Here is a 26,757-nt window from a genome sequence, read left to right as displayed (position 1 = left end):
TTTCAGTGGTATTTTATATTTTCAAAGTGTAAGTCTTTTGCCACCTTGGTTAAGTCTATTCCTAAGAATTTTATTCCTTTTGATGCTGTTGTAAATAGATTATTTTCTTAATTTCCTTTTAAGATTGTTCGTTACCAGTGTATAGACACACAACTGATTTTTTTTTAATAGACAGACTTATTCTCCCAAGTAGCTAGGACTATAGGCACCAGTGCATCTGATTTTTGTGTGTTGATTTTGTATCCTGTAACTTTATTGAATTTGAGTTCTAACAATGTGTGTTTGTGTGTATGTGTGCATGTGTGTGTAATTTTTAGGATTTTCTATATATAAGATCACGTCATCTGCAAACAGAGATGTTGCAGAGATATTCTTCCTTTCTAATATGGATGTTTTTTATTTCTTTTTTTTTTTTTTTTGATTAATTGCTCTGGCTAGAACTTCCAGTGAGGCTAAAGGAATAATTATTAAGTCAAAAAGTTTGGATTTCTTTATGACAATTCATATTGCTAAAAAAAAAATGCTTTCCAGAAAAGTATATATTAATTTGTGTTCTCACCATTAGCATTCCATTCTTGGTAACATTGAGGATAGCCATCTTTTTATACATGTACTAGCTATTTTCCCTTATGAATCACTTGTTCCTATTTATTTTTCTACTATATTCTTTTTTTTTTTGAGACACAGTCTCACTTTCTCACCAGGCTGGAGTGCAGTGGCACGATCTTGGCTCACTGTTACCTCTGTCTCCCGGGTTCAATCGATTCTCCTGCCTCAGCCTCCTGGGTAGCTGGGACTACAGGCCATGTGACCACCATGCCCAGCTAATTTTTGTATTTTTAGTAGAGATGGGGTTTCACCATCTTGGCCAGGATGATCTCAATCTCTTGACCTTGTGATCCACTGACCTCAGCCTCCCAAAGTGCTAGGATTACAGGCGTGAGTCACCACACCTGGCCTCTACTATATTCTGACTTATCTTTGTAATTTTTTGGATTTCATGCATCTGTTAACTAACCTATTGATCCTATCAACAAATACTATGTACTGTGTGCCAGACACCATTGTGGGTGCTAGGGATGGATGCAGCAAAGAACAAAAAAAATTATAAGTTAGTCAGGGGATGGGGGTGACAACTGTAGGTCAGGTGGAGGTAAGTGGCTTTATTTATTTATTTTTTGTTGTTGTTGTTTTGTTTTTTTTTGGGGGTTTTTTTTTTTGAGATGGAGTTTCGCTCTTGTTACCCAGGCTGGAGTGCAATGGCACGATCTCGGCTCACCGCAACCTCTGCCTCCTGGGTTCAAGCAATTCTCCTGCCTAAGCCTCCCTAGTAGCTGGGACTACAGGCGCGCACCACCATGCCCAGCTAATTTTTTGTATTTTTAGTGGAGACGGGGTTTCACCATGTTGACCAGGATGGTCTTCATCTCTTGACCTCACGATCCACCCGCCTCACCTCGCCCGGCCTAAGTGGCTTTTTTTAAAGCAGGCAATTGAGCTTCGAGTCAGTGACATGTTAAAAAATCAAATAAAAAGGAGGTTATAAGATGAAGAGTATAAGAGATCTACTATACCACTACTGTAGGTGGTCAGGGAAGATCTGTCCCTGGGCAGAGATCTGGTGATGAGAAAGCAAGCCATTCAGAGATTTGCTTGGGGATAAGAACTCCAGGAAAAGGGGGCAGTCATTCTTCACAAGTTCTGGATATTGACACTTTTACAGAATATCACTTGCTTTTTTTCCCAGAATTGGGGAATTTGATATAAAAACTCTGATTTTTGGCTTTTCTGTAAAGATCAGAAGATCTGGCAGCAATCTGCTGGAGGTGCATAGAGACCAGTCCTTTTATTTCTATTATTTTATTTCAATAGATGTTTTGGAAACAGGTGGCGTTTGGTTACATGAATAAGTTCTTCAGTGGTGATTTCTGAGATGTTGGTGCATGCATCACCTGAGCAGTGTACATTGTATTCAGTGTGTAGTCTTTTATCCCACACCCCCCTCCCACCCTTTCTCCCAAGACCCCAAAGTCCATCGTGTCATTCTTATGCATTTGCATCCTTATAGCTTAGCTCCCACTTACGAGTGAAAACATATGATGTTTGGTTTTCCATTGCTGAGTTACTTCATTTAGAATAATGGTCTCCAGCCTGGGTGCAGTGGCTCATGCCTGTAATCCCAGCACTTTGGGAGGCCGAGGTGGGCAGATCACTTGAGGTCAGGAGTTTGAGACCAGCTTGGGCAACATGGTGACACCCCGTCTCTACTAAAATACAAAAATTAGCTGGATGTGGTGGTGCGTGCCTGTAATCCCAGCTACTTGGGAGGCTGAGGCAGGAGAATCGCTTGAACTCAAGAGGCAGAGGTTGCATTGAGTCAAGATCGTGCCATTGCACTCCAGCCTGGGTGACAGAGCGAGACTCCATCTCAAAAATAATAATAATAATAATGGTCTCCAGGTTGCTGCAAATGCCATTATTTGTTCCTTTTTATGGCTGAGTAGTATTCTATGGTATATACACACTTCAATTTCTTTCTTTCTTTCTTTTTTTTTTTGAGACAGAGTCTTGCACTGTTGCCCAGGCTGTAGTGCAGTGGCGTGATCTGGGCTCACTGCAATCTCCACCTCCTGGGTTCAAGCAGTTCTTCTGCCTCAGCCTCCTGAGTAGCTGGGACTACAGGTGTGTGCCACCACACCCAGCTAATTTTTTTGTATTTTTAGTAAATATGGGGTTTCACCATGTTGGCCAGGATGGTCTCGATCTCCTGACCTTGTGATCCACCTGTCTCGGCCTCCCAAAGTGCTGGGATTATAGGCGTGAGCCACCGCGCCCAGCCATACCACAATTTCTTTATCCACTCATTGATTATGGACATTTGGGCTGGTTCCATATTTTTGCAATTGTGAATTGTGCTGCTATAAACATGCATGTGCTAGTATCTTTTTTGAATAACAACTTCTTTTCCTCTGGGTAGATACCCAGTAGTAGGATTGCTGGATCAAATGGTAGTTCTACTTTCAGTTCTTTAACAAATCTCCACACTGTTTTCCATGGTGATTGTACTAGTTTACATTCCCACCAGCAGTGTAAGTGTTCCCTTTTCACCACATCCACACTGACTTCTATTATTTTTTGATTATGGTCATTCTTGCAGGAGTAGGGTGGCATGGCATTGTGGTTTTGATCTGCATTTCCCTGATCGTTAGTGATGTTGAAAATTTTTTCATGTTTGTTGGCCATTTGTATATCTTGTTTTGAGAATTGTCTCTTCCTGCCCTTAGCCCACTTTTCGATGAGATTGGTTGCTTTTTTCTTGCTGATTTGTTTGAGTTCCTTGTAGATTCTAGGTATTGTTGGATGTAAGATTTTCTCCCACTCTGTAGGTTGTCTGTTTACTCTGCTGATTGTTTCTTTTGCTATGCAGAAGGTTTTTAGTTTAATTAAGTCTCATCTATTTATCTTTGTTTTTGTTGCATTTGCTTTTGGATTCTTGGTCATGAAGTATTTGCCTAAGCCAATGTCTGGAAGGGTTTTTCCAATGTTATATTCTAGAATTTTTATGGTTTCAGGTCTTAGATTAAAAGTCCTTGATTCATTTTGAGTTTGTTGTTGTTGTTGTTGTTGTTGTTATTATTATTATTATTATTATTATTATTTGAGATGGAGTCTCTGTCGCCCAGGCTGGAGTGCAGTGGCATGATCATGGCTCACTGCAACCTCTGTCTCCTGCGTTCGAGTGATTCTCCTGCCTCAGCCTCCTGAGTAGCTGGGATTACAGGTGCCCACCACCATGCCTAGCTAATTTTTGTATTTTTAGTAGAGATGGGGTTTCACCATGTTGGCCAGGCTGGTCTTCAACTCCTGACCTCAAGTGATCTGTCTGCTTTGGCTTCCCAAAGTGCTGGGATACAGGTGTGAGCCACTGCCCCCAGGTAAGTTTATTTTTGTATATGGTGAGAGATGAGGATACAGTTTTATCTTGTGGCTTGCCAGTTATCACCATTCCCCACTTTATGTTTTTGTTTGCTTTGTGGAAGATCAGTTGGCTAAAAGTATTTGGCTTTATTTCTGTGTTCTCTGTTCTATTCCATTGATCTATGTGCCTATTTTTATACCAGTACCATGTTGTTTGGGTGACTATGGCCTTATAGTATAGTTTGAAGTCAGGTAACGTGATGCCTCTAGATTTTTCTTATTTATTTATTTATTTATTTATTGAGACGGAGTTTTGCTCTTGCTGCCCAGGCTGGAGTGCAATGGCGCGATCCCGGCTCATGGCAACCCTCCTGGGTTCAAGCGATTCTCCTGCCTGAGCCTCCCGAGTAACTGGGATTACAGGCATGTGCCACCACACCCGGCTAATTTTTGTATTTTTAGTAGAGATGCGGTTTCTCCATATTGGTCAGGCTGGTCTCAAGCTCCCAACCTCAGATGATCCACCTGCCTCAGCCTCCCAAAGTGCTGGGATTACAGGCGAGAGCCACTGCGCTTGGCCTCAGATTTATTCTTTTTGCTTATTCTTGCTTTGGCTATGCAGGCTGTTTTTTGGTTCCATATGAATTTTAGGATTTTTTTCTTTCTAGTTCTATAAAGAAGGATGGTGAGACCACTCCTTTTAGATGGGGTGTGAGGATGGTAACCAGAGTGCCAGTTCACCTGAGAGAGTCCCTTTTATGCCTACTGTCCAGATGTAATTATTCTGTCTTTTCATTCTTTAAAGTGTTCTGGTTTGAGCAATTAGTTACAGCCATCTTAGTTGAGTCACAATTTTCACCATTCCCTCTTACATCACACTTAGATCTCCCCCCCTCACCTTTTTTTTTTTGAGACGGAGTCTCGCTCTGTCTGGAGTGCAGTGGTTGGCTCACTGCAACCTCTGCCTCCCGGGTTCTTGCAATTCTCCTGCCTCAGCCTCCGGAGTAACTGGGACTATAGGCGCATGCCGCCACGCCAGGCTAATTTTTTGTATTTTAGTAGAGATGGGATTTCACCATGTTGCCCAGGCTGGCCTCGAACTCCTGAGCTCAGGCAATCCACCCACCTCGGCCTCCCAAAGTGCTGGGATTACAGGCATGAGCCACCGCGCCTGGCCCGCTTTAATTTTTATGACAAGCCCCTTGCTGGAAAGGGAAAAATTGTGTGTGTATTGGGTGCAAGGAGTCAGAGCCATCCTGCCACAGAAGTTAGCTTAAAGAATGAATATGTGGGCTCATAGTAGAGACAACATGCTATCTGGTGGATAGAAATTAGGACAGGGTTTCCCTTTGACAGAGAATGTGATGTCACAACTTACTTATCCCTTTCCCTTCCATTATTTAATTTCACTACAACCTATCCAGTTACACAGCTTATCCAGTTTGAGACTGTGCGTTTCTTCCTGCTGTTTTCCCCTGTGACCTGCATTTCGTGATAAAGAGTCCTAGGCCGTTCTGCTCATCACTGTATCCCAGACACCCCACCTTTCCCCAGACATGGTTCAGTGTCGGGTGCAAAGAAAGCCCCAGGAACTACTGATTGACTGATCAGGCTCCCAGGACCTATAGCTGGAGTGACCTGACGAGGACACTGAGGCGCAGGGGCAGAGTACGATGACTTGGTCGAGGTCCGCGGCAAGTCACAGGCAGAGAGAAGCAGGCAAGAATCAGATTCGAGGGCCTGACTCCTGACCTGAAGCTCAGGATCATTTCTTGGCCAGCTGCCTGTATTCCCCCCCAAACAGGCGGGGAGAAATGGGAGAGTGCGCACGCAGGGACTGGTCTCAGACCTCTGGAGATTTAGCCTAAATGCTGGGCCCGGGGGCCAGAGAAACCGGAGGTACCGGAAAGACCTTAATCTCTTTTCCCACCGGCCCCGATGCCGCGCAGGACTACATTTCCCAGCAGCCTCCACGACGCGCACGGTCCGTGCCACGCGGCTTGCGCCTCCGCCGACGGCCCGCTGGGGGCGCTGCGGCGACCCCTCCGCCGCCCCGTAGAAATCTCCGGGACCCGGAGGCCGCTTGCTTCCTGTTTGTCGGACGAGGAGACATGGCGTCGGCGCCGGCAGCGGCTGGGTCCGGAGCCGGCCGAGGCAGACGGTCGGCAGCCACAGTAGCGGCTTGGGGCGGATGGGGCGGCCGGCCGCGGCCCGGGAACATTCTGTTGCAGCTGCGGCAGGGCCAGCTGACCGGCCGGGGTCTGGTCCGGGCGGTGCAGGTACGAGGCTGGCCCTGGAGGGGCGGGGCGGGGCGGACCAGGCGGGAGCTGGCGAGGGACCGGGAAAGAGGCCTTTCCAGGCCGCCGCTGGACGGGCCAGACCCCCCTTGGCTGGCCGCAAGGCCTCCCTGTGAGCTGCCCGGACGCTCTCAGCCGCAACGGGGCCGTGGGAAGCAGCTGGCTTGATGTCCCTTGTCAGTAGCCGAGCGGGGCTGGGCTGCTGTGGGCACTGATGGCGTGTATGAACCCTGGGCCCAGTTTCTGGATCCTCCCTCCTTTGCGCCACGTCTACATGTCTGGGAGACCCTGGCGAGTTTGTTTTGGTCTCTATGGGCCTCGAGTTTCTCCCCTGTGTATTGGGCATGGGGGAGGGGGTCATCATTGCAGCCCCCAGAGGGTTCCCAAGCGTATCATAAATGTCATTTTCTCAGGCCTTTCCTTGACACTCTCTCCTCCTCCTTTCTAAAGTAGGTCCCTGTTGTTATTCTGTCACAGCCGCGCATTCGTTTCGTTTACGTTACTTTCTTAGTCTATAATTTCATATTTCTTTGTTGTCTGCCTTTTTCTCGCCTGTCTCGCACATTAGGCTGAGTTCCAGCGGGTGCAGAGATTGTATCTGGTTTGCCAATGTAGAGCGTCATGGTTAAGAGGGACTCTGGAGTCAGGCCTGGGTTCAAAGCCCTGCGCCTCTCTCTTGGTTGGGCAAGTTACCTTTCTGTGCCTCAGTTTCCTCACTTGTAAGATGAAGATGAGAATTAGTAACCAACCTTTTAAGATTGTTGTGGAGATCAAAGGGGGCAATTGTGTAAAGCATTAGTGCATTTCTGGTGCATAGTAAGGGCTGAAAGTAGTTAGTTAATATTAAGTATCTGATTTATAACAGGTGCCCAACATATGATGATTATTATTTTTGAGTGAGCGAAGGACACTGCTTTAGGCTAAAGCAGAATGAATAAGACCTAGTCTCCTACTTTTTTCACCTTCCCCCACCTCAAACCTTGCTAACACACCTGTAAAACATTAGCTTTATTTAAAAGACAACTTGCATAAAGGAAGTTTGAAGGATACTCAAGAAACTAATAAACTGGTTGGTGAGAGTGAGGTGGGAATTGGGCTAAAGGGAGAGAGAATGGGAGTGAGACTTTTCACAGTATAACTTTATATTTAAATTTAATTTGCATATCACTTTCTCAAATGACAAAAGGATAGAATAAAATAAAGGCTAGGTTGTCTGTGTGTATGGAGGATGGTGGATGAAAGGAGCAGTTCTGAGTGAGAAATGTTTTCCTGGGCATCAGACAACCTTTTTAGCAGCCCTTTTTCCCCCTTGTGTTCTTCTCTCCCTGACTTATCCTGTAATCCCAGCACTTTGGGAGTCAGAGGCAGGCGGATCGCTTGAGTCCAGGAATTCTGGACCATCCTGGGCAACATGGCAAAATCCTGTCTCTACAAAAAAATTAGCCGGGTGTGGTGGTGCTTGCCTATGGGAGGCTGAGGTGGGAGGATTACCTGAGCCTGGGAGGCAGTAGTTGATGGAGTGAGACCCTGTCTCAAAAAAAAAAAAAAAAAAAAAAAAAATCCTGGAACTACTTTCTCTCTCCTTCTTAAGCTAAGATACCTTATTGAGCTGGGTGTGTAGATAGAGACAGGCAGAAAGAGGACTTTTAGTGAGCACTTAGATCAAGTATGGTGCAAGGCATAGGGTAGCTATTTAATCCTCAAGCTTTTGAGTTATCTGTCAAGACTCACTTCTTAATATGGATGAGGAAACTGAGGCTCAGAAAGGTTAGGTGATGTGTTCCTAAACACCCATCCTATTAATCTGTGTTCTGAGAGTAATAGGGAGCCACAAAAGTTCTTTAGCCTGATGAGTGAGGCAATTTAGGCAACTTAATTTGTTTCCAGTGCTGAGTGACTTAGAATGGGAGGAGCCTAGAAAAGAGGCTCACACCTATAATCCCAGCACTTTGGGAGGCCTAGGTGAGTGGATCATCTGAGGTCAGGAGTTCAAGACCAGCCTGACCAACATGGTGAAATCCTGTCTCTACTAAAAATACGAAAATTAGCTGGTTATGGTGGCATGCACCTGTAATCCCAGCTACTATGGCAGCTGAGGCAGGAGAATCACTTGAACCTGGGAAATGGAGGTTGCAAGCTGAAACCATGCCACTGCACTCCAGCCTGGGCGACAGAGTGAGACTTTGTCTCAAAAGAAAAGAGAAAAAAGCTCACCAGATACAAGGCTACTGGAACATTCTGGAGCCTCGTTGGTTTAGGCAGGTTATTGCGGTAACTGATGGTTGTGTATAGGTATGGGAGCTATTTCAGAGGTTGAGATAGAGACCCCGGCCTGGAACTATAGTGAAGACAAAATGGGGAGCTTCATCTTTCAAATAGTTCTTTTCTTTTCTTTTCTTTTCTTTTTTTTTTTTTTGAGACAGTCACCCTCTGTCGCCAGACTGGAGTGCAGTGGCGCGATCTCAGCTCACTGCTACCTCCGCCTCCTGGGTTCAAGCAATTCTTCTGTCTCAGCCTCCCCAGTAGCTGGATTACAGGTGCGTGCCACCATGCCTAGCTATTTTTTTGTACTTTTTAGTAGAGATGGGGTTTCACCATGTTGGCCAGGATGGTCTCAATCTCTTGACCTTGTGGTCCGCCCGCCTCGGCCTCCCAAAGTGCTAGGATTACAGGCGTGAGCCACCATGCCTGGCTTCAAATAGTTCTTTTCTTAGTTTTTGTTTTGTTTTGTTTTGTTTTTTAATGTATTCCTTGCCATGCCCTTCTTCTCCTCTCTCCCATCCCAGAGAATAAATTATTTGCTTACTGTTTTTTTTGTTTGTTTGTTTGTTTTTTGAGATGGTTTTGCTCTGTCACCCAGGCTGGAGTACAGTGGCACGCTCAACCTCCTGGGCCCAAGTGATCCTTCCACCTCAGCCTCCCTAGTAACTGGGACTACAGGCGTGTACCACCACACCCTGTTAATTTTTGTATCTTTATAGAGACAGGGTTTCACTATGTTGCCCAGGTAACCCATATTTTTATACCATTATGGCATGTGGTATAGTAGGAAAAGACCAGATTTAATTTTTTTATTTTATTTTTGGTAGACAGAGTCTCACTCTGTCTTCCAGGCTGGAGTGCAGTGGTGCCATCTCGGCTCACTGCAACGTCCACTTCCCGGGTTCAAGCGATTTTCCTACCTCAGCCTCCTGAGTAGCTGGGATTACAGGCGTGTGTCACCACTCCCAGCTAATTTTTGCATTTTTAGTAGAGACAGAGTTTCATCATGTTGGTCAGGCTGGTCTTGAACTCCTGACCTCGTGATCTGCTTGCCTTGGCCTCCCAAAGTGCTGAGATTACAGATGTGAGCCATCATGCCTGGCCAAAATTTTTTAATTGCAGTAAACAAATATATAATGTAGGCCAGGGACATTGGCTTATTTCTGTAATTCCAGTACTTTGGGAGACCAAGATGAGAGGATCACTTAAGCCAGTTTGAGACAAGCCTGGGCAATGTAGTGGAACCCTGTCTACTACAAAAACAATTTATCCAAGTGTGGGAATGCACACCTGTAGTCCCAGCTACTCAGGAAGCTAAAGTGGGAGGATCACTTGAACCTGGCAAGTCAAGGCTGCAGTGAGCCACGATCACGCCATTATACTCCAGCCTGGGCAACAGAATGAGACCCTGCCTCAAACTATAAACATATGTGTGTGTGTGTGTGTATATATATATATGCACACACATATATATGTATATGTAAACGTGAAATTTACTGCCTTAACCATTTATAAGTGTATAGTTCAGGTCCAGTGTGGTAGCTAATACCTGTAATCCCAGCACTTTAGGAGACTGAGGTTGTGGATTGCTTGAGACCAGCCTGAGCAACATGGTGAAACTCTGTATCTTTAAAACAAACAAACAAACAAAAGTGTATACTTAAGTAGTGTGAAGTGTATTCCCATTGTTGTGAAACAGATTTCCAAAACTTTTTTATCTTGCAAATCTGAAACTACCATTAAACAACTCCCCATTTCTCCCTCTCCCAGTCCCTGGTAACTATTCTTCTCCTTTCTGTTTCTGTGAGTTCGACTAGTTACAGATAATCCCAGTATAATCATACAGTATTTGTCTTTTTGTGACTGGCTGATTTTGCTTAGCATAATGTCCTCAAGGGTAGCATGTGATGGAATTTCCTTGGGAAAAAATCAGATTTTAAAGTAAGGTGGACCTGAGTTGAATCCTACCAGAGTGACCAAGGTTAAGTTACTTAACCTCTCTTAACTTCAGTTTCCTTATTTCTAAAGTGGTAATAATAACATCTCATAAAGCTATTAGGAGGATTAAGTGAAATAATATGTTTAAAAGCTTAGCCAGTGTGGCACACAGTAATAATTGTTTAGTAAATAGTTGCTCTTAGCTAATAGCTAATTAGACTGGGCTTCTTGAAGAGACTGTGTCTTATTTTTTTTGTTGTATCTGCAGAGCCTGAAACCATGCCAGCCATATGATACTCAGGAAATTGCTTGAATTGAAATACTGTGTCCTCAGTCAAATTTCTGTCTATATTACTCCCGAAGCAATCTCATGGTTTTAAAGAGTTCCAGACTCAAATTGCCTAGGTTTGAAACCTGGCTGTGGTATTTACTTACTCTGTGTCTTTAGGCAAGTTACTTAATCTCTTTATGCCTCTGTTGATTCATTTGTAAAATAAGTATAATCATAGAACCTGACCTTCCAAGGTTGTGGTGAGGACCAAGTGACTTATACATATAAAGCACTTAAAATAGTGACTGAAGCATACTTCCTCAATTGTAAGTACATTGCTTACTCTATAAGATTAGCTTGTGTTGTTATTAATAGCTGCTCTATATTCTCATGGATCCTAAGTTTCTGTTTCCATTCCTGTTTCTCCCTTTAGCTCCGGATGGGTAGGTATATCCAATTGCCTTCTCAGCATTTCCACTCTGATGTCTAATGGGCATCTCAAACTTAGTATGTTGAAAGCCAAAATTCTCTCCCTTTTCCACAAGACCTGATCTTCTTCATCTCCCTAAATGGGGCATAAGGGAAGCCTGGGTCATGACTGCTGGCCACGTAATTTATAATGGGTCGATTCTTCTTGGATTTTAGTTTGCCTTATTTTCTTCTATTCATTTTGTTCTGTCTTCTGTCAAGGTAGTAAAATATGCTGGGGTGATACTTTGAAGTTTACTGAGCCTTTTTACATTCATCAGCACATTTGATCCTTAATGCAAATCAGATCTTATAAATCCTTTGCTGAAAACTCTCCAGCCTCATCTCATTGCGGTTGAGAGAATCAATTCTGAATTCCTTACCATGGGCATATAAGGCCCTGAATGATCAGTGGAAGTTGAAGAAAAGGAGACTGAGTAAACCCTGGGCTCTAGGATAGTGCAGCTCACACTACAGGTCATGACCCACCATCCCTAGAAACCCTTCAGTTTGGCAGTCTGGTGACAGACTGGGTTGTGGAATGGTGTTATATTTCCCACATGCCAGTCATTGCTTTCTTTATGATTATTGGCATATCTAAATGTACCTAAGTGTTACTTGCTTTGTATTTTTTCTTCAGGTTCACTGACTTTTCTTTTTTTTTGAGATAGAGTCTTGCTCTGTTGCCCAGGCTTGAGTGCAGTGGCATAATCTCAGCTCACTGCAACCTCTGCTTCCTAGATTTAAGTGATTCTCCTGCCTCAGCCTCCTGAGTAGCTGGGACTACAGGTGTGTGCCACCATGGCTGGCTAATTTTTGTATTTTTAGTAGAGACAGGGTTTCACCATGCTGGCTGGGATGGTCTCGAACTCTTGACCTTGTGATCCACCTGCCTTGGCCTCCCAAAGTGCTGGGATTACAGGTGTGAGCCACTGGGCCCAGTCAGATTCACTGACTTCTAAAAAATGTTTCAATGGTCACTACTTGTTTTAGCTTCATTCTAAGCATTAATATTTATGAAACCTAGGTATTTAAGTCAAATACATTTTCCCTTGCTTGTCAAAGGTAATTTGATACTGAAAAACTCCTGAATACGATACAGTCTCACATATATATATATGTGTGTATATATATATGTATATGTGTATATGTGTGTGTGTATATATATATGTGTGTGTATGTGTGTGTATATATATATACCATTCATTTCAGTGGGAAGTTTTTGTATTCATTAGCCCTAAAATTTATACTGAATACTCCCATGTAAGGAGACACAAGTATTCAGTGGTTAACGTGTATTGTCAGAATAACCCAACAAGGTATTTGATCTTCAGTATCCTTTAAGATGTCTATTTAGGCTGGACACAGTGGCTCACACCTGTAATTTTAGCACTTTGGGAGGCTGAGCCAATGGATCCCTTAAGCTCAGGCATTCAAGACCAGCCTGGATAACATGGTGAAACCCCATCTCTACTAAAAATACAAAACATTAAATGGGCATGGTGGTACATGCTTCTAATCCCAGCTACTTGGAAGTGGTGGTGTGGGGTGGGGGGTGGGCAGTAAAGGGGGAGGGGCAGGACGGAGGTGGGAGGATCACTTGAGCCTCGGAGATGGAGGCTGCAGTGAGATTGCGTGAGACCCTTGCATTTTGTATGGTATTTTGAAACGTTAAGATATCTTACACGTAGGATTAAAGAAATAAGATGCACATTTATCTTCATGGAATTTAGCCTTTAATTATTTTTAAAAACAATAAAATCAATGAAAACTGTAAATGTCTAGAAATGTCACATTTGCTAAACAGCTTGACAGTTTAGAGGGTATGATGTAAGAGATTATCACCGCTGTAAACCGTTAAACCACAAGTACTTCAAGAGAAAAACCCATATGATACCTGCCAGTAATTCAACTGTGAAGATGACTGAATGGTGGCACTTTTTTCACAGTGCTGAGTTGTTCACAAGGAAAACAAAATTCTAATGATTTTTTTTTTTTTTAAGACAGGGTGTTTCTCTGTTGCCCTGGCTGGAGTGTAGTAGTGCAATCTTGGCCTACTGAAACCTCCGCCTCCTGGGCTCCAGCACTCCTCCTACCTCAGCCTCCCAAGTATCTGGGACTATAGGTATATGCCACCATACCCAGTTCATTTTTGTATTTTTTTGTGGAGACAGGGTTCTGCCATGTTGTCCAGGCTGGTTGCAAACTCCTGGGCTCAAGCAATAGGCCCACCTTGACCTACCAAATGCTGGGATTATGAGTGTAAGCCACTGTACCCAGCCCCAAATTATTATTTTTAAATGAGAGTAAATGCCTCGTAAGACAGTGTAGAGATAGTAAAGAAATTGCTTGTGAAGTCAAATATTTGGACTGTGATTAGATCTCTTGGTATCATGAGGCTTGTAACAAAAAAACAGCGGTGCCCTGCCTGCTTTGCACCTCTAAGTTCTGTACTCCCAATGCTCTTCAGTGTCCGTGCTTAGCAATTTCTTTTGCAAGAGAAGGATCCAGATAACAGGAGAGTCAGTATGTCTAAATAACATGCTTTTAAAGCTGTTTCTTTTCAATTTTAGATACTAGTTTCTTCGTCCTGAAGAAGAATAGGATTTAAGTCACAACACTTGATTCCTTCTTACTCATCTCTGCTGTTCTACCAGTGTACTTATATCACAGTTTTGGCTGTTGCTAAGTATTGACACTACTATGTTATAATTATTTACAGCAGGGCCATGTATTATACAATTATACTTGTTTTGTATAATTTTGGTTTTTGTAGTGTTAACAGTCTTCTTCTATTTTTTAAATTGAAGGATAAATATACATACAACCTGTATAGCCTGTTGACTTTCATTAGCATAATAGTGCATGCTTTTACTTGTTTTACTGTTTTAAAATTTGTATTCATGGGGTACAAGTGAAATTTTGCTACATTGGTGTATTGCATGTTGGTGAAGTCAGAATGCTGCATCCTTTTAAAGTGTTTTGCTTTCTGTATACTTTTTTTTTTTTTTTTTGAGATGGAGTCTCATACTGTCGCCTGGGCTGGAGTGCAGTGGTGCAATCTCGGCTCACTGCAACTTCCGCCTGCCAGGTTCAAGCGATTCTTCTCCCTCAGTCTCCCGAGTAGCTGGGATTACAGGCATGTACCACCACACCTGGCTTATTTTTTGCATTTTAGTAGAGACGGGGTTTCACTATGTTGGCCAGGCTGGTCTTGAACTCCTGACCTCATGATCTGCCCGCCTAAACCTCCCAAAGTGCTGGGATTACAGGCATGAGCCACCATGCCCGGCCTGCTTTCTGTATACTTATAATTTGTTCCTAAATTCTAAAACTTTTTTTTTTTTTTTTAAAGAAATCCTTTGAAGCCCTTCATTCTTCTACTGCAGTTTAGTAGTTTAGTTACTAGATCTGCTGTATAGCAGCTGGTCACTTTGCAAATGTTCTCTGTGTACTTGTAAAGAACATGTAGAGAGCATTTACTAGATTTAATGCTCAAGGTGAGTCTGTTTTGTTTGTGTTAAAATACTCTATATTCTCACTAATTTTTGTTACATATATCACTTTTTGAAAGAGATGTGTAAAATCTCCCGTTATGTTTATGGATTTTCTTGTTTATCCTTTTAGCCTTGTCAGTTTTTGCTTTATATATGTTGAAGTTTTTATTAGATATTTTCAAATTTAGGACCGTTAACATTATCCAGATTGCCATTTTTATCCTTATAAAGTACACATCTCTGGTAATAGATTTTTTCTTTGAGACAGAGTCTCACTCTGTCACCCAGGCTGGAGTGCAGTGGCACATTCTTGGCTCACTGCAACCTCCACCTCCTGGGTTCAAGCATTCTCCTGCCTCAGCCCCCGGAGTAACTGGGATTACAGGCCTGCACCACCACACCCAGCTAATTTTGTATTTTTAGTAGAGACAGGATTTCACCATGTTTTGAACTCGTGGTCTTGAACTCTTGACCTAAGCGCTCTACCTGTCCTGGTCTCCCAGAGTGCTGGGATTAGAGGCATGAGCCACCATGCCTCGTCTGGTAATGTTTTTTCTTTGCTCTTGCTGATTTTAATATAGTTAGACCACCTTTTGATATATGTTTACATTGTGTGTTATTTCCCATTCTTTTACTTTCAGCTTTTCTGTTTCTCTGGTAGGCGGCATAACAAACTTTGTCTTTATTTTATTTTATTTTTATTTTTTGAGACAAGGTCTCACTCTCTTGCCCAGGCTGGAGTGCAGTAGTGATCACAGGTCACTGCAGCCTTGGCCTTCTAGCATCAAGGGATCCTCCTACCTCAGCTCTCTGAGTAACTGGCTGCCATGCCTCTTTATTTGTTTCCTTTGGTAGAGACAGGGTTTTGCTGTGCTGCCCAGGCTGGTCTTTTAACTCCTGGGCTCAAGCAATCTGCCTGCCTCTGCCTCCCAAAGTGCTGCAATGACAGGTGTGAGCCACTGCACCCGGCCCAAACTTTGTTTTTAATTGGAGCATTTAGCACATTTAGATTTATTATAATAACTGACATTTTGGGGTTTAAATATACTTGCTTAATACAATATTTGCTTTTTAAATGTCTTACCTATTCTTTGTTCCTTTTTCTCTTCTCTCTTTTTATAAATATTTCTTTTTTTTTTTTTGAGACGGAGTTTCACTCTTGTTACCCAGGCTGGAGTGCAATGGTGCAATCTCGGCTCACCGCAACCTCCGCCTCCTGGGTTCAAGCAATTCTCCTGCCTCAGCCTCCTGAGTAACTGGGACTACAGGCACGTGCCACCATGCCCAACTAATTTTTGTATTTTTTAGTAGAGACGGGGTTTCACCTTGTTGACCAGGATGGTCTCGATCTCTTGACCTCGTGATCCACCTGCCTCAGCCTCCCAAAGTGCTGGGATTATAGGCGTGAGCCACTGCGCCCGGCTATAAATATTTCTTAAACAGCTTTATTGAAGTGTGATTTATGTACAATAAAATTTACCCATTGTAAGTGTACAGTTGAGTGATTTTCAGCAAATTTATGAAGTTATGCAACAATCACCACAATCTAGTTTTAGAACATTTTTGTCACCCTAAAAAGTTCACTTAATGTTCATTATTTAGTTTTAATAGCAGTTTTATTGAGATGTAATTCATCTGTTGCACAAGTCACCCTTTTAAAGTGTACAAGTTGGTAAACCAAGGAGATAAAAGGGTAAAAAACAAAAGAAAAATGAAGTGTACAAGTCAGTGGTTTTTACTGTATGCCCAAAGTTATTCATCTGCCATCACAATCAATTTTAGAACATTTTATCACCCAAAAAAGTAACTTTGTATTCAGTAGCAGTTACTCCCCAATTCCCCCATCCCCACAGCCTTTGCCAACCAGTAATCTTGCTGTCTCTGGATATGCTTATTCTGGACATTTTAAATTAATAGAATCAAACAATATGTGGCCTTTTGAGACTGGCTTCTTTTTGTTTTTATTTTTTAAGATGAAGTCTTGCTTTGTTTTTATTTTTGTTTCTGTTTTGAGACAAGGTCTGGCTTCATTGCCCAGGCCGGAGTGCAGTAGCACAATCTTGGCTCACTGTAACCTCTGCCTCTCAGACTCAAGCCATTCTCCCACCTCAGCCTCCTGAGTAGCTGGGACTACAGGCATGTGCCACCACACCTGACTAATTTTTGTATATATATATTTTTTTGTAGAGATGGGTTTTCGACATGTTGCTCGGGCTGGTCTTAAATTCGTGAGCTCAAGTGATCTGCCAACCTCAGCCTCCCAAAGTGTTGGGATTACAGGCTTGAGCCACTGTGCCCAGTCAGACACCCGTTTTTTGATTTAGCATAGTGGTCTCAAGATTTATCCATATTGACCGGGCATGGGAGACATGTTGTAGTATCAGTACATCATTATTTTTTCTTTCTGAATAATATTTCATTGGATGGATAGACTATATTTATTTATCAGTTGATGGACATTTGAGTTGTTTCCACCCTTTGGTTATAATGATTTTGGTTTTTTTTTGGTCTCACTCTGTCACCCAGGCTGGAGTGTAGTGGTGCTGTCATAGCTCACTGCAGCCTCAGTCTCCCAAGCTCAAGTGATCTTCTCACCTCAGCCTTCTGAGTAGCCGAGACCAGAGGTATGCAGCACCACCCTTGGCTAGTTTTTTTTATTTTTGGTAGAGACTGAGCTCTCGCTGTGTTGCCCAGGCTGATCTTGAACTCCTCAACTCAAGCGATCCTCCTGACTTGGCCTCCCAAAGTGCTAGGCAAATGTTGGGGCAAAGAGTTCATAATACTCCTTTATAATCCTTTAAAGTCCATGGAGTCAGTAATAACAACTCCTCTTATATATTGCATATTAGTGATTTGTGTTTCTTTCTTTGTTTCTTGGTAAGCCTGTTTAGAATTATCAATTGTATTGATCTTTTTAAAGGACTAACTTTTGGTTTTGTTTTCTCTCTTAATTTTCTGTTTTCAATTTCAGTGATTTCTGCTCTCATTTTTATTTTTTTCTTCTGTTTGCTGTAGGCTTAAACTACTCGTGTTTCTCTGGTTTACTAAGGTAGACAGATTGTTCATTTTTTTTTTTTTTTTTTAAATGAAAGAAAGAAAGAGAAAGAGAAAGGGGGAGAGAGAACAGGAGTCTTGCTCTATTGCCGAGGCTGGAATGCAATCTAAACATAGGTATCAAAAACCTCTTTTATGCCGATAATTGTGCTTAACAGCAGAGACAGGAAGGAATAAGGAAAGAAAATAACAAACATACAGCCAACCAATATTTCATTTAAATCTGTAAAATGCTATGCAAATGCTGAAGAGTGATTTACTTCCAATTATGTGGTCACTTTCAAGATAGGTGTAATGTGATACTGAGAAAAATGTATGTTCTGTGGACCTGGGGTGAAGAATTCTATAAATATTCACTGAGTTTACTTGTTCCAGGTCTGAGTTCAAATCATAGATATCCCTGTTAATTTTCTATCTCATTGATCTGTCGAATATTAACAATGTGGTGTCAAAGTCTCCCGCTATTATTGTGCGGGAGTCCAAATCTCTTTGTAAGTCATTAAGAACTTATGTATCTGGGTGCTTCTATATTGGGTGCATATACATTTATGATCATTGACTCCTGTTGTTGCATTGATCCTTTTACCATTATGTAATGTCCTTGTTTGTTTCTTTTAGTCTGTGTCACTATTAAAGTCTATTTTGTCAGAGACGAAAGTTACAACTCCTGTTTTGTTTTGCTCTCCATTTGATGGGTGAGTCTTCCTCCAACCCTTTGTTTTGAGTCTTTGTGTGTCCTTGCTTATGAGATGGATCTGGATACAGCGTACCGATGGGTTTTGACTTTTTATTCAATTTGCCTGTCTGTGTCTTTGATTGGGGCATTTAATCCATTTAAATTTAGGATTAATATTGATATTTGTGAGTTTAATATTGTCATGTAATGCTAGCTGGCTATTTTGCCCATTAGTTGATATAGATTCTTCATTATGGAGATACTCTTTACCTTTTGGTAAGTTTTTGGGATGACTGATACTGGTTGTTCCTTTCTGTGTGTAGTGCTTCTTTCAGAAGCTCTTGTAAAGCAGGCCTGGTGGTGATGAAATCTGAGTGCTTGCTTGTTCGTGAAAAATTTTATTTTTCCTTCGCTTATGAAGCTTAGTTTGGCTGGATATGAGATTCTGGGTTGAAAATTCTTTTCTTTGAGGATATTGAATATTGACCCCATTCTCTTCTAGTTTGTAGGGTTTCTGCTGAGAGATCTGCTGTGAGTCTGATAGGCTTCCCTTTATGGGTAACCTGACCTTTCTCTCTGGCTGCCCTTAGAATTTTCTCCTTTATTTCAACCCTGGTGAATCTAACGATTATGTGTCTTGGGGTTGCTCTACTTGAAGAATATCTTTGTGGTGGTCTCTGTATTACCTGGAGTTGAGTATTGTCCTGCCTTACTAGGTTAGGAAAGTTTTCCTGAATAATATCCTGAAGAATATTTTCCAGCTTGGATTCATTCTCTTCATGACATTCAGGTACACCTATCAAACGTAAATTAGGTCTTTTCACATAGTCCCATATTTCTTGGCGACTTTGCTCATTCTTTTTTACTCTTTCTTCTCTAATCTTGTCTTCTCATTTTCATTAAGTTGGTCTTCGACCTCTGATACCCTTTCTTCTGCTTGATCAATTCGGCTGTTAAAACCTTTGCATACTTCGCGGAGTTCTCATATTGTGTTCTTCAGTTCCATTAATTCACTTATATTCCTCTCTTAAGTTGTCTATTCTCGTTAGGATTTCGTCAGACCTTTTTTCAAGGTTCTTAGTTTCTTTACATTGGGCTAGAACATGTTCTTTTAACTCACAGAAGTTTCTTACTATCCACCTTCTGAAGCCTAATTCTGTTAATGGAACACACTCGTTCTCCATCAGGACTTGTTCCTTTGTTGATGAGGAACTGTGATCCCCTGTAGAGGGAGAGGCATTCTGATTTTGGGTATTCTCAGTCTTTTTACGCTGGTTTCTTCCCATCATTGTAAATTTATCCACCTGTTGTCTTTGTAATTACCGACTTTCAAATTAGGTCTCTGAGTGGACGTCCAACTTGTTGATTCCCAGCGCCGGAATCTGCGCAACCCACTGTGCCGGCTAAAACAGCAGCGTTAAGATTCACAGTGCTTTTCTGCCTGGGAATCTCCGGTCTGGCTTCCCTCTTGAGTCCCTTTTTCAATCAGCTGAATGGGCAACTCTGCCTTCCCGGAGCTTCAAACGTTGACTAAAAGGGGACCCAGTCCCGTTTACTCTGCACTGAGAACCGCCGGGAATCTTCTGGTCCGTGAGCAACAAAAATTCGTCTGAAAGTGTGACGTCCTCTCGTTCTCTACGCTTTTACTGGGAGCTACAATCCTGAGCTGCTAGTAATTGGCCATCTTGGATCTCTCTCGACAGATTGTTCATTATAGATATTTCTTCTTTTCTAATATATGCATTCAGTGATACAAACTTCCAGCTTATTACTGCTTTTGCTGCATCCCACAAATTTTGATAAGTCATATTTTAATTTAGTTTAAAATATTTTATCTATAAGAGTTGATTTCTCATTTTTTTCCTGGCAGTTCTTTTAGGCAGTTTTTGCCTCATATATTTTGACATGCTGTTGTTAGGTGCATACATGTTAAGGATTGTTAAGTCTTCTTAGAGAATTGGCCCTTTTGTCATTATGAAATGACCCACTTTATTCCTGATAAATTTCTTTTTTATGAAGCCTGCTTTGTTTGAAATTAATATAACTACTCCAGCTTTCTTTTTACGTGATTTATCTTTCTCCATCCCCTTACTTTTTTTTTTTTTTTTGAGACAGAATCTTGCTCTGTCACTCAGGCTAGAGTGCAGTGGCACAGTCTCAGCTCACTGCAACCACTGCTTCCCGGGTTCAAGTGATTCTCCTGCCTCAGCCTCCCAAGTAGCTGGGACTACAGGCACCTGCCACCACGCCTGGCTAATTTTTTTTTTTCTGTTTTTAGGAGAAATGGGGTTTCACTGTGTCAGCCAGGATGGTGTCGATCTCCTGACCTCCTGACTTGTGATCCACCCACCTCAGCCTCCTAAAGTGCTGGGATGACAGGTGTGAGCCACTGTGCCTGGCCTTTCCCGTTTTAACATTTCTGTATGTATATTTAAATGGGTTTCTTATAGACAGCATATTGTTAGATCTTGGTTTTTTGGTCCATTCTTATAGTCTGTCCTTTGATTGGTTTGTTTAGACCATTCATATGTATTTATAATGATTATTGATATAGTTGGATTGAGGTATACCATGTTTGTTTTATTATACTTGTTCTTCATTTTTTCTTCCCTCTTTTCCTGCCTTCTGTGGGTTTAACTGTGCCGTTTATATGGTTCCATTATTTTTGTCTCTTAGCATATCAATTCTTCTTGTAGAAGTACTTTTAGCAGGTGCCCTAGAAAGTTCAGTTTATGTTTACAGTGAGTCTGAGTCCACTGTCAATGATACTGTGCTGTTTGTGAGTGGTACAAGAGTATTTCTCACTCCCTCCTATTACTTATAACATAGTAATAGGCTGTTGGGGAGGTTTTGAAGATTTCTAGAAAGACGCCTTTTATAGTAGTGCTTAGAGAGAAATTTGTAACTGTTCTGGGTGGGTTTGGAAGTCAGCTGCTCTCCTCTGCCATATCATCTATTACCAGTAATACAATAATATGTGTTCTCTTTTTTTGACAGTTCACTGAGACTTTTTTGACAGAGAGGGACAAACAATCCAAGTGGAGTGGAATTCCTCAGCTCCTCCTTAAGCTGCATGCCACCAGCCACCTCCACAGTGACTTCGTTGAGTGTCAAAACATCCTCAAGGTAACTCTTAGGGACCTTGGAGGGGCTGTGTTCAGGGCCTCCAGGTGACAAGCTGTCTGTTGTATTTTTTCTCCTTCCTTTGACTTTTGAAAATAGCCTGTTTTTACTGTGTGAGCTATAGAAAATTTGAGAAATTCAGGAAAAGTACAAAGAAGAAAATAAATATCACCTATAATCCCATCATCCTGAGATAAACACTGTTAGGTTCCCTGTGCTATCCTTTTGGGCTTTATCTGTGTTTGTTTTGTGACAGTGCTTGCTTAATTTGGGAGGTCAACACTATTTGTGTCCTGCTATTGGAATGACATTCTTTTTGAAAAGAGTTTAAAAGATCTTATATTGCTGAAGGCTTGTGGAAGGGGCCTTGTGGTTGTTGAATATTATTACTAACTTAAGAAGATTGAAGGGGCCAGGTTTGATGATTGGGAAATGAGTGGAAGGAGCTCAAAGACTTTATGCTAGGATAATTGTTGTCAAACTGGAGTGTGTTTGTGAATCACCTGGAGGGCTTATTAAAACACAATTCTGGGCCCCACCCCTGAAATTCTGATCCAGTAGGGCTGGAGATACCTTATCTAAACTTCATCTGTAGTTTGGATCTAAATTTGAATTTAGAGCACCAGCTCTAATGCAGTTAAAACCCATGTAAGTTATATTGAACATAATGAAACTGAATGACATAATGTTCTTCAGAGGTGAAGTTTGGATTATTATATCACATAGTAAGTTATTTTAAAATGTAATAGAAACTAATTAACCTTAGTCTTTACCTTTAAGAAGAGACATTTTCATATTTTGAATCTTCTCACAGTCTGATAGAAATAAAGCTTTATACGGTTTTCAAAGAATTGCACATTATTTGATTCCTGCAAAATCTCTGCGATATGAGGTTTGTGTATCTTTGCTATGTGATCATCATTTCTTTATTCATTCAATAAATACTTACTTGAAACTTACTATGTTCTAGGTTTTCTTACAGTATTTTTTTACTTTTAGCTTTGTTCCATATGAACAAAGGATTCTGGTGTCCTCAGAGTTTGAGAACTACTGCCCTATGTGTACTGTATCAGAGACTTATGGTGTCTTGGAATCTGTGGGGAATACAAAGTGGAATCTGTTTGTGTTGTCTTCAAGGAGTATTTAGTCTAGGGAAGAAATAACATAGATTTGTAAATAGGTGCAAAGCAGGCCGGGCGCAGTGGCTCACGCCTATAATCCCAGCACTTTGGGAGGCTGAGACGGGTGGATCACGAGGTCAAGAGATCGAGACCATCCTGGTCAACATGGTGAAACCCCGTCTCTACTAAAAATACAAAAAAAAATTAACTGGGCATGGTGGCGCATGCCTGTAGTCCCAGCTACTCGGGAAACTGAGGCAGGAGAATTGCTTGAACCCAGGAGACGGAGGTTGCGGTGAGCCGAGATCGCGCCATTGCACTCCAGCCTGGGTAACAAGAGCGAAACTCCATCTCAAAAGAAAAGAAAAAAAAAAAAATAGGTGCAAAGCAAAAGTGCTAAATGTTACATATAAGTTATAGGTTGTTTTAGGGGTCTGAAAAGCATGCTTCTGGTTGGGGGAAATCAGGAAGACTTCCTGCAGGAGATGACATTTGATCAGTGACTTGGTTAGAACTAGTCACCTGAAACCTAGTAGCCTGAAGTAACAAGCATTGTTTATCTCAACAATTCTTTGTCGATTAAGTGGCTCTTCTGCTTCATGTGCTGTTAGGTAGTGTGGTACTGAGATATCTGGAATGTCCAAAATGGTCTCTCTCACATCCCTGGCAGGTTGGTGCTGCCTGTCAGCTGGAGGTCAGCTAAGGATATTGGTCTTGGCCTCAGTTCTTCTCATGGCCTCCACATTTGGCTGTTCTCACAGCATGATGTTTGGCTTCCAGGATGGCAGGAGCCATGTCTGCCGGGCTTTTTTTTTTTTTTTTTTTTTTCTGAGGCAGAGTCTCCCTCTTTTGCCCAGACTGGAGTGCAGTGGCTCTATCTTGGCTCCCTGCATCCTCTGCCTCCTGGGCTCAAGTGATTCTCCTGCCTCAGCCTCCCGAGTAGCTGGGATTACAGGTGTGTGCCACCATGCCCGGCTACTTTTTGTATTTTTAGTAGAGATGGGGTTTTGCCATATTGGCCAGGCTGGTCCTGAACTCCTGGCCTCAAGTGATACACCCGCCTCAGCCTGCCAGAGTTCTGGGATTACAGGGATGAGCCACGCACCTAGCCTACCAGGCTTTCTTAAGGCTGATGCTGGATGTGGCCTAGTGTCACTTCTACCACATTCTGTTAGCTGAGGTGTGTCATACCAGCCCAGACAGTGTGAGAAAGGGCTTTACAGGGGCCTGAATGCTAGGAAGTGTGGTTCATTGGGGGTTTTCTTTGTGTTCATGGGAATTCAAATTGAGACTAAAGCTCAAACTGATGTTTTAGTGTCTGGTCTGTGTTGGTTACTAAAACAGAATGTCTGTATGTACTTTTTTTTGAAAACTAGGAAATTTCTCCTCTTCTCTCCATGGAGGCTATGGCATTTGTTACTGAAGAGAGGAAACTTACCCAAGAAACCACTTATCCAAATACTTATATTTTTGACTTGTTTGGAGGTGTTGATGTAAGTAGCTATTTATTATTACTACTACTGTTACTACTGCTTAATGGTTTGAGAATTCAACTTTTGAAATAGGAGATAGGAAAGATTTCAGAATTTATAACATTTCAGCTTTTAACTTTTAGAAGCTTAGTGGCATTGACATGTTGAAGCAGCATAGTTTTTACTTTCGAAGAATTCGTTTATTTAAATTGGTATGTACCTTTTTAAAAAAATACAAAGTGAAAAGTCCATCTCTCAGTTTTCCAGTGTCCCCTCCTCAGAACCAGTTGTGATTACTAGTTTCTTGTGTGTCCTGCTAAAGATGTTCTGTGGGGTGTGTGTGTGTGTGTAAGTAAATATTTCCCACCACCTCCACCTTAGTTTATTTTCTTCCCTCATAGACTGATACACCATATACACACTACACTCTCTTGTACCTTTTTTTTAATTAAACAATTTTTTAATGGCTAAATAGTGTTCCCTGGTGTGATTGTGCCATAATTTTTTTACCCAGGCCCCAGTTGATGGGCCTTTAGAATTTTTCCACACCATTTCTCTTACAAGGTTGCAATAAAGATATTGTACATATTTTTGTATACATGTGAGTATATACCTTTGGAACAAGAACATACGATTTTATTGTTTGTAAATCTGAAGTTTACCTACCTAAGAAGTTTTATCAGTTTATATCCCCAGTAACAAAGTATGAATGTTGGTTTACCCACACCATCACCAGCATACTGTGTTTATGTGCATTTTTATGGACTTTGTTGCTGCAGTATAACCTTCATACAGAAAAGTACACCAATAATTACCACAAAATAAATTCACTTTTGCACTGCCACCCAAATTAGGATATAGAACATTACCAGTACCCAGAATCCCCTTTCAGCAAACAGTATATTTTAAGTATTTACTAAGCAGATGTGAGAAAAATGGTATTTTTCCATAGTTTTTTAAGCCAACTTTATTAAGATACGGTTCACATACCATACAGTTCATCCATATGTGCAAACATCACCACAGTCAGTTTTAGAGCATTTTCATCACACCAAAAAAGAAACTCAATGTGTTTTATCTATCACTCTCTTACCTCTGTGACCTCCTCCCTGTCTCCCCACACTAGTATACTTTTTGTCTCTATAGATTTCTCTGTCATGGTCATTTTGTATAAATTCAGTTATATAATATGTGGTCTTTTGTGACTGGCTTCTTTTCACTTAGCATAATGATTTCTAGGTTCATCTGTATTGTAGCATGTAAATACTCATTCCTTTTTATGGCCAAACAATATTTCATTGTGTGGATATGCCACATTTTTTATTTGTTGAGGGACATTTGGATTGCTGCTGCCTTTTTGCTGTTATGAATAACAGTGCTATAAACATTCTTGTACAGATCCTTTGTGGACATGTTTTCATTTCTCTTGGCCATATACATACCTAGGAGTAGAGTTGCTGGATCATTTGGGTAACTCTGTATTTGTTTGAGGAACGAATGTTTTCCAAGAGGCCGCACCATTTTACATTGCCACCAGCAGTGTATGAAGGTTTCAGTTTTTCTGTATCCTTTTCGACACTTGTTATTATCTGTCATTTAAAAAGTTACCTAAAATTTTTTTTTAAATATACTGAGATGGGATCTCTCTTTGTTGCCCAGACTGGTCTCAAGCTCCTGGGGTCAAACAGTCCTCTAGCCTTGGCCTCCCAAGCACTGGGATTACAGGCATGAGCCACTGCACCAGCCCTGTAATGATTATAGCCATTCTAGTGAGTGTGAAGAGATACCTCATTGTGGCCTTGATTTGCATTTCCCTGATAACCACTGATGACCATCTTTTCTTGAGTTTGTCATTTGTATATCTTCCTTGGAGAAATGTCTATCTCCTTTTTCAGTTTCTTAGTTGAGATGTATCTCTTTTGAATATTGTGTTGTAAGAATTCTTTATAAATTCTCTGCATAGTTTTTAAAACTCATACTTCTATGACTGAGATTGGATATTTTCTCTAGTGTTTGTAAGTAGTTTTCTGCCAGTTGTCTGTTTTGCATCTTTTTCTATTTGGTTATTAGTCCTTTTTCCTTTTAATTTGTAAGTGCTCTTGACTTTTTTAAAGTCCTTTGTGATTTGTGGCTTTTTCCTATTTTGAGAATTAAATTTTGACTTTGTTTTTTTTGTTGTTGTTTGTTTTGAGATGGTGTCTCTCTCTGTCACCAGGCTGGAGTGCAGTGGCGCGATCTTGGCTCACTGCAACCTCCACCTCCTGGGTTCAAGCGAGTCTCCTGCTTCAGCCTCCTGAGGAGCTGGGACTACAGGCGCTTGCCACCATGCCCAGCTAATTTTTGTTTTTTTTGTTTTTTTTTTAGTAGAGACAGGGTTTCACCATGTTGGCCAGGATGGTCTCTATCTCCTGACCTCGCCATCTGCCCGCCTCGGCCTCCCTGAGTGCTGGGATTACAGGCATGAGCCATGACACCCGGCCTGACTGTTATTTTTAAATTAGAAATGTTTAATTTTTAGATTGTCAAATTGATCAGTCTTTGATGGCTTCAGAGTTTTGGTTCATGCCTTTCCCACTATTGGATATAAACCATGTCTATTTCTTTCTAATATTTTACAGTTTTTATTGTATATGTTTAAATTTTTGTACCATTTGAAATTA

General features: G+C 41.6%; 1 protein-coding gene across 4 annotated transcripts in view; it reads left to right on the top strand.

Moving 5' to 3' along the window:
- Positions 1-6,003: 6,003 nt before the first annotated feature.
- TRPC4AP (transient receptor potential cation channel subfamily C member 4 associated protein) overlaps positions 6,004-26,757 on the top strand; it is an 81,941-nt gene continuing 61,187 nt past the window's right edge. For 2 of the 4 annotated variants that reach the window (XM_012455131.2, XM_012455130.2), the window contains exons 1-3: positions 6,004-6,197; positions 21,379-21,507; positions 24,002-24,118. In XM_012455131.2, the coding sequence (XP_012310554.1) occupies positions 6,030-6,197; positions 21,379-21,507; positions 24,002-24,118 (414 nt within the window). In that variant the 5' untranslated portion in view covers positions 6,004-6,029. Of the gene's footprint in view, positions 6,198-8,734; positions 8,753-21,378; positions 21,508-24,001; positions 24,119-26,757 lie in introns of those variants that run through there. The other 2 variants (XM_064382338.1, XM_064382339.1) reach the window with 2 other exon arrangements.

Source organism: Aotus nancymaae, unplaced genomic scaffold (assembly GCF_030222135.1).
Source record: "Aotus nancymaae isolate 86718 unplaced genomic scaffold, 86718_ANA_hifiasm-v0.15.2.pri h1tg000029l, whole genome shotgun sequence".
Taxonomy (NCBI): domain Eukaryota; kingdom Metazoa; phylum Chordata; class Mammalia; order Primates; family Aotidae; genus Aotus; species Aotus nancymaae.
The sequence above is the reverse complement of the archived record's forward strand: the minus strand, read 5'-3'. Positions and strand labels throughout refer to the sequence as shown.